Source organism: Bos taurus, chromosome 12, assembly GCF_002263795.3.
Source record: "Bos taurus isolate L1 Dominette 01449 registration number 42190680 breed Hereford chromosome 12, ARS-UCD2.0, whole genome shotgun sequence".
Lineage (NCBI taxonomy): Eukaryota > Metazoa > Chordata > Mammalia > Artiodactyla > Bovidae > Bos > Bos taurus.
In genome coordinates this window covers 11,960,137-11,973,778 of record NC_037339.1, presented here as the reverse complement: position 1 = coordinate 11,973,778, position 13,642 = coordinate 11,960,137, and the positions used below count along the sequence as shown (strand labels likewise).

General features: G+C 40.0%; 1 protein-coding gene across 10 annotated transcripts in view; it reads left to right on the top strand.

Annotated features, from left to right (window-relative positions):
- The window catches only part of VWA8 (von Willebrand factor A domain containing 8), a 416,362-nt gene that overhangs the window by 98,055 nt on the left and 304,665 nt on the right, over positions 1–13,642 (top strand). For all 10 annotated transcript variants that reach the window (XR_009496658.1, XM_059892187.1, XM_025000014.2 and 7 more), the window contains exons 13-14: positions 2,864–3,024; positions 6,058–6,171. Coding sequence is in view for 9 of the 10 variants with exons in the window: in XM_059892187.1 (XP_059748170.1) it covers positions 2,864–3,024; positions 6,058–6,171 (275 nt within the window). In the remaining variant the exon portion in view is untranslated. The remainder of the gene's footprint in view (positions 1–2,863; positions 3,025–6,057; positions 6,172–13,642) is intronic.

The window sequence follows — 13,642 nt, the reverse complement described above, 5'->3', positions numbered from 1 at the left end:
ATTTCCTTCTCCAACGCATGAAAGTGAAAAGTGAAAGTGAAGTTGCTCAGTCGTGTCCGACTCTTAGCGACCCCATGGACTGCAGCCCACCAGGCTCCTCCGTCCATGGGATTTTCCAGGCCAGAGTACTGGACTGGGGTGCCATTGCCTTCCCCGTGTTGTGTAGCAGCAAGCCATTAATTTCAGTTTACTTCAGTCAGTAAAAGGCTGACAGCTGCTAAGTTGGAAAAAAGGAGCCCTACGTATTGGTTGTCTTTCTCATGATCTTTATTAGTAAATGTTTACTTGTTTGAATGAGGCACGTATTGTAGACATTGTATGAATTAACAAAATATGAATCATTCATGACTACAAAATGAAGTTGTGCTGTTTTGTATCTTTCACAAAACAGTGATTAAGGATGTGGTTGGTGTGAGAGTAAGGAATTTTCTCTGTCAAAATTAAAAAAAAATAAAAAATGTTACCAGTTGCTCACCTCAGTTCCACTGGAGTCTGAACCTCTAATGCCACAGTCACATTCCTCATCTCCTCTTCCTGGGCCCACGCAAGAGACTCAGGAGTTGGGTCAGCATACCCTCGGTTTTCAGTATGAAGCTGAGATTTTTCACGGTTAATCCCCAACCATTTCTTTAACTTCCTTTAGGCATTTCTGCAGGCAAGAAGCGGCCTTCTCTGGGGCTTCCCAGGTGGCTCTAGTGGTGAAGAACCTGCCTGCCAGAGCAGGGGATGTTAAGAGAAGCAGGTTTGGTCCCTGGGTGGTGAACAGCCCCTGGAGGAGGGCATGGCAACCCACTCCAGTATTCTTGCCTGGAGAGTCCCATGGACAGAGGACCATGAAGGGCTACAGTCCGTGGGGTCACAAGAGTCAGACAGACTGAAGTGACTGAGCATGCATGCACACAGAAGTATTCAGAGAGGAGGTAACGTGAAGAAGGTATCCCACCTTTTAATTTATATTCTTTTGTTATACATTTTATATGTTGTGCTGTACTTAGTCTCTCAATTGTGTCTGACTCTTTGGAAAGGAAATGGTTCTCTTTTGCTGCTTCTTCCCATATCTAGAATCACACTATTACAGTCATTGGTTTTATAGAACTATATATTTGACTGATCGTATCAAGGCACCTAATGTCATTAATTTTTATCTGAGGCTTAGTCACACATTTGGCCATGCAAGAAGCAATAATCTTATAAAATAGAGTGTAAGAAATATAGCTAGTAACATGAATGCGGTCATTACATTAATTAAGCCAAGAACTTCTATTAGGTGTAGCCCAGTATCTCCTTAGTCTGTTTTGCACCAATCACTGTCTTTAAGGAAAATTATATCTTGGCTTTGTACCTAAAGTTGTACCTAAAGACACCAGAGATGTCTGTACATACAAGGTGAGTAGTAGGTCATTGGAACCCCTTTCAGGATTTAGAAAGGAATGCTGTCTTCTGAGAAGTTACGTGGATGGTCCCAGAAGAAGGAAAATTGATCTTTATGATTGAATAGGCCTTTCTGCCATGAGGGAAGTCTGGTTAATGCATAAAGTGGTTGCAAAAATGCACACTAGAGGAGAGGGAGGAGAGCCAAATAGGAAGAGAACGTTTATGTTTAAATTTTTCTTTTCTTGCCTAAAAAATGTGAATTTTTATTTTATCAGCTTGAATATTATTGTTTCTCAAGTGTTGTTGATTCATTATAAGCTAATGTATACTAAGTCAGTACTTTTTTGATAATGAGGAAATTGATGGTCGAGGCATTTCAATCTTGATTTCAATACAGATTTTTTGCTGTCATGAATATAAACAAATTCATTCATTTTCTGTCATCTTGAAACTAGAGTTGGGTATCAAAGAATTTACAGAAGCTTTTAAATTTTTGGCTAAGATTGACTGTAAATGTTTAGCTTTGTTTGATGTAAGTGACACAGAATTTATCTGAAGCCAATAACAGAAAGGGCTCCCGTGGTGGCTCAGATGGTAAAGAATCAGCCAGCAATGCAGGAGACCTGGATTCAGTCCCTGAGTTGGAAAGATCCCCTGGAGAAGGGAATGGCCACTTCAGTATTCTTGCCTGGAGAATCCCTTGGACAGAGGAGCCTGGAGGGCTACAATCCATGGGGTCACAAAGAGTCAGACACGACTGTGCACACTCCATAACAGAAAAGAAACTGTTACCTTCAGTGTTAACACATGTGAGGAGAAGATGTTCATATTGTCACACCCCAATCATTGTATAGTAGGTGGATATCTTATGCCCGCACTGTTGTTGCTGAAACACTAGCACCGTGTTTTCTTGTAAGCGCTGTGCTATTGCCTGTCAGGTCCTGTTCCTCATCTGGTGACTCTTCTCAGTTTCCTCCATTTTCAAGTCTCTTTAAATGTGAGTCGCTGAGGTGATTCCTAGCATGGCTTTTCAGGAAAACTCAACTGCCAAAAAACGCACATCATTAATAGAGCATCTCCTCCTAATGAGTTTATATGGCCTCTGATTCTTAAAAAGGAAGTCATACATTTTGGCCCTTTCACAAGTAAAGCTGATTGAGTAAAATTCCATTGAAGTTCTGTAGAAGTTAACTGCCATCATCTGCGTAGGTACCAAGTAAACATTTCAGAAGAAGAAGAAAATTCTAAATAAAAAAGAGGAAAAAAAGCCCTCACTATATTATGTGGGTGAGTAATAGGAAAAAAGTTCAGATAACCAAGAAAAGATTCTGAATATCTTTCTCTTTGATGGATTGGAGAAGATGACTTCCCAGTTATTGTATGGAATATTACGTTCAGATAGAGGTAACTCTAAGGCTAAATAAGCTATTGTCCATGTCTTAAAAATTAATTCTGTATTTTCTCTGGTGGGTGTTGGGACCGGTTTCAGGATATGACAGCACGTGATCTGCTACAGCAGAGGTACACGCTTCCCAATGGAGACACTGCCTGGCGGTCCTCGCCCCTTGTAAACGCTGCTCTGGAAGGAAAGCTGGTTCTCCTGGATGGCATTCACAGAGTCAATGCCGGGACACTTGCTGTGTTACAGAGGTCAGTTATGAGTCACAGAAAGCTTTCTCAATCTTCTAATTTAAACTGGATTATATAATTCTCAAGGAATTTCTAATTCTATATCCAAGTATAACAGCAGATGTGTTTATTGTTGTAAACACAGTAGAGTAGAACTTGGAGTAATGAACATTTTGGGAAAAGCCAGCGCCATAGCAAAATTCTCTGTGTAGGAGCTGAAAAAGGCAAATTTTTCAGTAGTAGTTTTGAGACTTTATATGTATGTTGATTGATCTATGCAATAAGTCACAATTGAAGTTTCTGTATATGTCAGAGTCAAAGCTTCACTGTTTACAAACTCCTTTTTCAGTCGTAGATCTACGTTATTGGTTGATACATTCTTGGAATTTGTTTTTGAGCGAGAAAATATAGTTCCTTATGTAAAATGTATAATGGCTCTTTGATTATATAGGTTGAAGTTCACTTTGTGTTTACAGACTTCAACATTTGTGTCAACCATGTTTCTTATTTCAGCTTAGGTAGGGCAAATCTCCACCCATTCATAGTTAACTTCTCTTTTTTTTTTTTTTTTTTATTCTTCCAATTTTATTTTATTTTTAAACTTTACATAATTGTATTAGTTTTGCCAAATATCAAAATGAATCCACCACAGGTATACATGTGTTCCCCATCCCGAACCCTCCTCCCTCCTCCCTCCCCATACCATCCCTCTGGGCCGTCCCAGTGCACCAGCCCCAAGCATCCAGCATCGTGCATCGAACCTGGACTGGCAACTCGTTTCCTACATGATATTTTACATGTTTCATTGCCATTCTCCCAAATCTTCCCACCCTCTCCCTCTCCCACAGAGTCCATAAGACTGTTCTATACATCAGTGTCTCTTTTGCTGTCTCGTACACCGGGTTATTGTTACCATCTTTCTAAATTCCATATATATGCGTTAGTATACTGTATTTATGTTTTTCCTTCTGGCTTACTTCACTCTGTATAATAGGCTCCAGTTTCATCCACCTCATTAGAACTGATTCAAATGTATTCTTTTTAATGGCTGAGTAATACTCCATTGTGTATATGTACCACAGCTTTCTTATCCATTCATCTGCTGATGGACATCTAGGTTGCTTCCATGTCTTGGCTATTATAAACAGTGCTGCGATGAACATTGGGGTACACGTGTCTCTTTCCCTTCTGGTTTCCTCAGTGTGTATGCCCAGCATGTTGATTGATCTATGCAATAAGTCACAATTGAAGTTTCTGTATATGTCAGAGTCAAAGCTTCACTGTTTACAAACTCCTTTTTCAGTCGTAGATCTACGTTATTGGTTGATACATTCTTGGAATTTGTTTTTGAGCGAGAAAATATAGTTCCTTATGTAAAATGTATAATGGCTCTTTGATTATATAGGTTGAAGTTCACTTTGTGTTTACAGACTTCAACATTTGTGTCAACCATGTTTCTTATTTCAGCTTAGGTAGGGCAAATCTCCACCCATTCATAGTTAACTTCTCTTTTATGTTAAGACTTCATATGTAACTTTCACGGAAAATAGTCCCATCTTGTGTCACTTTGGGAGATTAATGATACTATTTTTGTTTGTTTGTTTGTTTGTTACATCTTGATTCTATCACTTGTTTTGAACTTTTAACTCTAAATTTTAACTTGTTGGGAAATTTCAAATAAGTGGAATAATCCAGTTCCTGAACTGAGTAGTCAGTTTTTTTGTCCTTGATGAGATGCAGGTACCAAGTACAATTAAAGATTCTAAAAACACTGTTAATCCTGATTCAGCTTGAGAACGTTTAAAAGTCATAACCACAACCTTCCAGTGATTTATCATAAACATTCCATGTATTTACAGTTTTTCCCTCTTCTAAACAGACAAATGCAAACACAAATGAAATAGTGCCTGCTGCCTCCTTTTATTAGCTCTTTCTTGCCCATGTGGCCAAGTAGTAGTAACAGCAGCAGCAGCTACCATTGAGTTCTTAATCTGTGCGAGGCCTTGTGCTAAGCCAGGGTTTCTCAGAGTCTCAGCTGTGGAATCTCCTTATGGGAGTGAGGCTTAGAAATGACTGATGCCTGGTCTCCACCTCCTCAAGTTCTGATGTAATTGATCCAGGGTGAGTCCTGAACATTGGTATTTTTAACCTGCTCCCAGTAGATTCTAATGTGCAGCTAAGATTGAGAACAGCTATGTTCAGCACCTGCCTTACATTAGCTATGTAATTTTCACAGCAATACTGTGAGGTTGGTGTTACTGCCCTAGTTTTATACAAGATAAAATTTTAGGCAGGTGGGTCAGTTCTCCCCTCCCCAGGCATTCAGCGGATAAGGTCCAGGGCTGGGGCTCGCATCCACACCTGGGTGGCTCCACTGCTCGTGCTGCTGAGCTCTGCAGTGTGCAGTCTCCCCTCTCCTCAGTGTTCACTGGGCAGAAGTCTGCGGGGCAGTTGCACAGTGGACATCAGGAAACCTTAGTGGCTGCTGTAGGATCTAGAACAGCACTCTGTAAGCTCTGCAGCACCTGGAAGACAATGCTATTTGTGCCGTGGACGGCTAGGTTCCATCATAGTTGGTATCTGGAATATCACTAGTTATTTCCTTGTAAAGATTTTAGATATTCTAAATCCTGTAATTGCAAAGATAGAACTATTTTGATAATACTATGTCTTAAAGTATTACCTTAGATTCAAGGGAGTATGTGCCAATTGCCTCGTTCATTAATATCTACCTTGTGGTTATGCTGAATCACTCATTCAGCTGTTGCTTTTCATTTCCCTCCTCCTTCCCCTTTCCAGCTCCTTCTCCTCCTCTTTGTCCTCCCTGTTCACATCTAGTAACCGTGACTACTGCCCTCCAGTACAGAAACCAACTGTTTTTGCCAAATATAATGGTACTAGCCAACTTAAAATATCAAAAAGTGCATTTAACAAAACAGACTCAATTGTCAGTAATAATAGAAATGGCTAAAATATTAACTGACTGACTATACCTCTAATAGCTTCAACATTTAAACTGACTCATTTGTTTCCTGGCCTTCTCCTGTCCATTAGGCTGATCCATGATCGGGAGCTAAGCCTCTATGATGGCTCCAGGCTGCTGAGAGAAGACAGGTACTTGCGCTTGAAGGAGGAGCTGCAAATGTCTGATGAGCAGCTGCAGCAGAGGTAACGGGGTATACTACTCTTACTCTTATTGTCAAGTGCACGTCTTTAAAAATTATTCTTCTAAACCTAGGCTCAAACCAAGATCACTTTGAATGGCTTACTAATTTGGTGTCCTAGACAAGATCTTATTTGCACACTTTTTAAGGCTTGAGTTTGCTCTCCAAGATGTACTCTGTAGGGCTTCCCTGGTGGCTCAGACAGTAAAGAATCTGCCTACAATGCAGGAGGACCCAGGTTTGATCCCTGGGTCAGGAAGATCCCCTGGAGAAGGAAATGGCAACCCACTCCAGTATTCTTGCCTGGAGAATCCCATGTGCAGAGGAGCCTGGCGGGGGGCCACGAAGAGTTGGACACGACTTAGCAACTAACACATGTACTCTGTACTTTCAGCCTGCTTTTATGGAAGTGTTTAAACATCTTATAAGAGCATTAGCTTTGAGAAGATAATCCCTCTTCTGTTGTCCGAGCAGTTCAATTTTGGCCCCAAATTTTGTATCATTTAGGAAAAAACAAAAAGGGTCTCACGCTTAACTGTGCCTACCCGCCAAGAAAGTGATCAGTTACTTCTGGGGTTTGTCATCTGATGCAGGAGTGCCCTTTGTGTCTTATTTAAACATTTCTTCCAGAACTGTGGCCACCAAATTCAATGTATTGGATCCTGGATCAGAAGATCAAATGAAAATAGCTATGAAAGACATTTTGGGACAATTGAGAAAGTTTACATGTTATTGAATTAATGTCAGTTTTCTTAGGTTTCATAATGGTATTGTGTTTATGAAGGTGTTAGCCTAAAACAAATAGACCTCCAGTTGTTTCTCCAACAAAAATGGGTTTATTTAAGGGGTCTCTAACCATGGGGAGCTACATGCAAGTCCTTATGCAGCAAGAAGAGGAGGAAGGACTCATCTAAAAGGGAAAAAGAAAGTCGGAAGAGCTATAATGAACAGAGAGTGCATTGGTGGAGTTGAGGGTTGGAAGTGTGGTGCTTTTCATTCTATTCCTGGCAGCCTAACCATCTCCATTGGCTGAGCTCTTGCCAGGCAAGCAAAGGAAGGTTTTCTTCTTCCTGTTGACCCTGCTATTGTCTGTCACAGGGCATGAGAGCTCCTCCTTCTGGCTTCCTGACTTCTTAATTGAGTTTTCTGTTTATTGTTTTACAAAGGAGAACATTTCTATTCCTAGGAGCCATATTCTGAAATATCTAAGGGATAACATAAAAAGATGCCTTCAAGTTACTTCCAAACGTTTCAGGGTAAAGAAGATGTGATGAATGGATTCAAATGTACCACATAGAAACAAAGAGCAAGGGAGAGCAAGAACACAAAGTGGTGAAGTCTTAACAGTTGGTGAAATGTAGGTGAAGGATATTTGGGTGTTCACATTCTATTCTTTCAAATTTCCTATGGGTTTGAAAATTCTTTTAAATTTACTTTTTAATTGGAGGAAAATTGCTTTACAATGTTGTGTTGGTTTCTGCTGTACAACAATGTCAATCAGCCATGAAGAAGTGAAGTGAAGTCGCTCAGTTGTGCCCGACTCTTTGCATCCGCATGGACTGTATAGCCTACCACGCTCCTCCACTCGAGATTTTCCAGGCAAGAGTACTGGAGTGGGTTGCCATTCCCTTCTCCAGGGGATCTTCCCAACCCAGGGATTGAACCCGGGTCTTCCGCATTGTAGGCTGATGCTTTACCATGTGAGCCACCAGGGAAGTCTGAGTCAGCCATAATGTTACACATATGCCCTCTCTTTTGAGCCTCCCTCCCACTCAAGCCTCATCCCACCCATCTAGGTCATCACAGAGCACCAGACTGGGCTCCCTGTATTACACAGCAGCTTCTCACCAGCTATCTATTTTACACATGCGAGAGTATATGTATTGATGCTACTTTCTCCATTCATCCCATTCTCTCCTTGTCCCACCGATTCGCCTCTGCATCTGCATCTCCATTCCTTCCCTGCAAATAGGTTCATCAATACCATTTTTCTAAATTTCATGTATGTGTGTTAATACACGATATTTATTTCTCTCTTTGTGACTTCAATCTGTGTAATAGGCTCTAGGTTCATCCACCTCACCAGAACTGGCTCAAATTTGCTCTTTTTTATAGCTGAGTAATATTCCACTGTATGTATGTACCACATCTTCTTTATCCATTCATCTGTAGATGGACATCTAGGGTTGTTTCCATGTCTTGGCTGTTGTAAATAGTGCTGCAGTCAACGTTGGGGTGCATGTGTCTTTTAGAATTGTGGCTTTCTCAGGGTATGTGCCCAGTCGTGGGGTTGCTGGGTCATATGGTAGATTTATTCCCAGTTTTTAAAGGAATCTTCATGCCGTTCTCCGTAACGGCTGTATCAGTGTACATTCTCAGCAACAGTGTAGAGGGTTTTCTTTTGTCCACATCCTTACCAGCACTTATTGTTTGTAGATGAGATTGGCTGTCCCTGCTGATCGTGAGGGGCAGCCTGCTCCCCGCTATACCCAGGGTTCATGCCTAGCTCCCTAAAATCTTCAAATTAAGAAGTTTCGAAGAAAATATTTCTTTCAGCTGCATACTATGCTTTCCTTTAGAAGAGATCTAGCAATTATAAGTAATTTTCTGCCTCATTACATTTCCATGGATATCTTCACGTAATTAGAGATTATTATTAGTACTTTGGGGAATTCCCAGTCACTTAATTGAATCTTACTTGATTGAAGCCACTCCTTCCCCTAAAGGACTTGCTGCCATATTTAAAACAATGAAATCCAGCAAATGCTAATTATGTGTGTTTCTTATTGTGTTTATGTTTTATCCTTGGAATTTTTTCGTAGAGAGAAAATATTTAATCTTATTATCTCTGTAAAAATTTGCTTGATTACACGGCTATTGCCTATCCTCAGATTCTTCTAGCCAGTAAGTAGTTTGGTTGAGTGTTGAGGGAGGCAACTTATAAAGAGCCCTCTCATATATCATACCTTGGGATTATGACATTAAACGACTGTACCTTATTTGCATGTGACTCACCTATCAGGGAGCACTTGCATTTTCAGGGAGATGAATCAGAGCAGCTGGGCAACAGCTCCCAGCAGGGCTGCCCATTGGTTTCCCTCAGGACTCGAAGGGCATTGTCTGCTCACCAAACATCCAGGAAACGGCAGCCCTTTTCTGTGGAAGGAGCCCAAGTTCTCCTCATGGTCACAAGCAGTTTTACAAATGAACACACTGTCAGGAACGAAGTGGCCCCAGGCTTCACATTCAGGATTTGACTCGGACTGATTGGTAGTGCTTCTTTCCCAAAGCGTCCTGTCTTCATCACCCTTGATTTTCATCATTCCCGTGAATGAAACCAGGCTCAGTTCTGTCTCCAGAAGTCACTCTGAAACCGGTGGAGACAGATCATAGCGCTGCTTATTTCCTTCACTTATTTAAAAAAAATTTTTTTTTAATTATTGTTAAATATGCATAAAACTTGAGCCAGACAGTTTTTCAAATACCGGTCCTCTGTTATGTGTCCTGGGACACTTTCCTGTTGCCTATTTCTCAGAGATGACCACTTTCAACTCTGAGCTGTTTCTTTTGATATTTACTTCCATGTCACTAAATAATATACTTTTATTGACATTTCTGGATTTATTTTTCAGTGTTGGGCACTGCCCATTGATTTCCTACTATGGAAAATTATAGTTTATATTTCTTCCACCATCCCCCTTCCCACTACACATGCATACTTCCTATCTCCCATTCTTCCTAAATATTAGGTAATAATTTTGTTTACAATGTCATTCAGTGTTTGCATTATTATAATGGCGCGAGAACTGTACACTGCTGAGTCATTCAGTAGACTACAGTTATGTTTCTCTTTTTACGTATGTTCTGTTTTTCCTAAAGTTAGTAATTGCCTACATATGAAGAGCAGCAAATATATAAATAAAAAATTAAAATGCAGCTTTTAAATATTACAATAAAGATCTCTACATAATGCTGTGGGAACACAGATAAAGAAGTTACCTTCTTGTCTTTTTTTCTTGTTCCGTTCAGTTCAGTCGCTCAGTCATGTCCGACTCTTTGCGACACCATGGACTGCAGGATGCCAGGCTTCCCTGTCCATCACCAACCCCCGGAGCTTACTCAAACTCATGTCCATTGAGTTGGTGATGACATCCAACCATCTCATTCTCTGTCGTCCCCTTCTCCTCCCGCCTTCAATCTTCCACAGCATCAGGGTCTTTTCAAATGAGTCAGTTCTTCACATTAAGTGGCCAAAGTATTGGAGTTTCGGCTTCAGCATCAGTCCTTCCAATGAATATTCAGGACTGATTTCCTTTAGGATTGACTGGTTGGATCTCTTTTACCTCACAGAAACTTATTAGTGAAGGCGAGTTTCTTTAAAAAGTTGGCACATACAAGTTTATACTTTATTTGCACCAAAAAAATAAGTTTTCCAATTTGGCTTGACTTTTTATTTTTAAGACAACTAGTAAGTATCCAGTTATATACAAATATTTGTGTGTGTGTGTGTGTGTGTATTAATTGAAATATAGTTGATTTGTAATATTATTTTCAGGTTACAACATAGTGATTCAGTGTTTCTATAGATTGTACAATGTATCTTTGTAGCTTACTTTATACATAGCAGTTTGTACATTTTCATCTTCTGTTTCTGTCTTGCTCCTCTCCACTTCTCTCACGGCTGGTAACCACTAGTTTGTTCCCTGTGTCTGCTGTATTCACTTGTTCTCATGTTTCGTTTGTTTGTTTTAATTCCACAAGTGAAAACATACAGCATTTGTCTTTGTCTAACTTATTGCACCTAGCATAATATTCTCTAGATTCATTCACATTGCTGCAAATGACAGTATTTCATTCTTTTTACACAGAATAGTATTCCGGTGTATATGTGCCACATCTTCTGTATCCATTCATCTGTTGATGAGCACTTGGGTTGTTTCCATATTGTGTCTACTGTAATTAATGTTGCTGTGAACATTGAGGTCCATGTATCTTTTCAAATCAGTGTTTTCATTTTCTTGGATTATACACTTAGGAGTAGAATTGCTGGATCGTATGGTAGTTCCATTTTAGTTTGCTTTTTTTTTTTTGAGGAGCCTCCATATGGTTTTCCATAGAGGCAACCCCAATTTACATTCCACCAACAGTGTGCTAGGGTTCCCTCTTCTCCACATCCTCACCAACACTTGTTGTTTGTGCTCTTTTTGGTGATAGGCAGTCAGACAGGTGTGAGAGGGTATGGCACTGTAGTTCTGATTTCCATTTCTCTAATGATTAGCCATGTTGAGCATTCTTTTCAGGTACCTTTTGGCCATCTGTAAAACTTGTTTAGGAAAATACTTATTCACAACTTCTGCCACTTTTCAGTCAGGTTGTTTGGTTTGGCTTGGTTTTGGTATTAAGCTGTATGAACTGTTTGTGTATTGTGGATATTAATCCCTAATCAGACATATCATTTGCAAATACCTTCTCCCATTCCATAGGTGGCCTTTTTGTTTTGTTAGTGTTTGCTCTGGGTTGTCATAAATGGCCTTTATTATGTTGAGATGTGTCTCCTCTATACCAATTTTGATGAGAGTTTTTTTTATCATACATGGATGTTGAATTTTGTCAAATGCTTTTTCTGCATCTATTAAGATGATCATGTGATTTCTAACCTTATTTTTCTTGATGTGATATATCACATTGATTGATTTGTGGATATTTAATCATCCTTGCATCCCTGAAATAAATCCTGCTTGATAATGGTATATAATCCTGTTTATATATTGTTGAATTTGGTTTGTTATTATTTTGTCAAAAAAATTTGCATCTATATTCACATTATTCTGTATTGAATTTGGTTTGTTATTATTTTGTCAATTTTTGCATTTATTTTAGCATCTAATATTCTTTTTTGTACTGTCTTAGTTTGGTTTTGGTATAAGGGTGATGATGGCCTTGTAGAACACATTTGAGTTCCCTTATCTTTAATTTTTTGGGGTAGTTAGAAAAGAATAGTTATTAGCCCTTCTTTATATGTTTGATAGAATTTCCCTGTGAAGCCATCCGATCCTATACTTGCTTGGGAGTGTTTTGAATACTAATTCAGTTTCACTACTAGTGATCAGTCTGTTCAGATTGTCTATTTCTTCCTGATTCAGTCTGGGAATTTATCCAGTTTATCCATTTATTCTCATTATCTAATCTGTTGGCATGTAGCTGTTCATAGTACTCTCTTATGTTTTTTTAACCTCTGCGATATTGGTTGTAACTTCTCTTTCATTACTTATTTGGCTTATTCGGGTCCTCTTTTTTTTTCCCCTCAGATGAGTCTGACTAAAGGCTTATCCGTTTTGTTTATCATTAAGGGGAAAAAAAAGACCACTCTCAGTTTCATTGATCTTTTCAATTAGTTTTTGGTGTCTACTTTTTCTGTCTCTGATTTTTTTTTCCTTTCTTTCTACTGACTTCAGGCTTTTGTTCTTTTTCTAATTCTGTTAGATGGTAACATAGGTTTGAGAATTTTCCTGTTTCTTGGGGTAGGTTTGTATTGCTATGAACTTCCCTCTTAGAACTGCTTTTGCTGCCTCATATAGATGCTGGAAAGCTGTTTTTATTATCAGTTTGTCTTGAGATATTGTCTGGTTTCGTCTTCCGTTTCTTCATTGATCCATGGGGTTTTTTAGCAGCGTGTTGGTTAGTGTCCACGTGTTTGTGTTTTCCCATTTCTTTTTTCAGTTAGTTAGTTTATGGCTGCAGTGGGCCTTTGTCGCTGCGGGTGGACTTTCCCCAGTCGCAGTGAGCAGGGCCTGCCCTCTGGTTGGCAGTGCAGAGACTTCTCATTGAGGTGGCTTCTCTTGTGGAGTGCAGGCTTAGTCGCCCCGTGGCAGGTGCAGTCTTCCCAGCCCAGGGGCGGAACCCGTGTCCCCTGCATTGGCAGGCAGATTCTTACCCACTCGCACTTCCCTGCGCCTCCAGGGAAGGCCCTGTTTCTCTTCATGTAATTGATTCTAGTTTCATACTGTTGTGGTTGGAAAAAGCGCTTGATATAATGTCTATGCTCTTAGATTTGTAGAGGCACTTTGCCTGTTGTCTGTATCTCCTCTCAGCACATTCAGGCACATCAGGAACCCTGTCAGTTTCATCTTCTGTCCGTTTCCTCCTCCTCCCGTGGCGTGTTCTGACTAGCCCTGATTTGGACGTGTTGCTCTCCATACGCACAGCGTACACATCACCCCTCTCCACTCTCACGCTCCTGTTTCCGCTGGTGTCTCTTCTGTATATATCATCAGTTAGGTGTTGAGCCTCCTGGGCTGAACTTCTCTTTCTTTCTCTTACATTCTATCAATTTATCAGGACTTTATTAACTTTTCAGAGGCGAGTTGTCTCAAAATGAATTCTCCTTTCTATCCAAAGTATTTCTGCCAGCTGACAGCCTGGTTCCTTTCCTTATTAGTGTTCCTCCTTTTTTTAACCGGAGAAACACACTATTT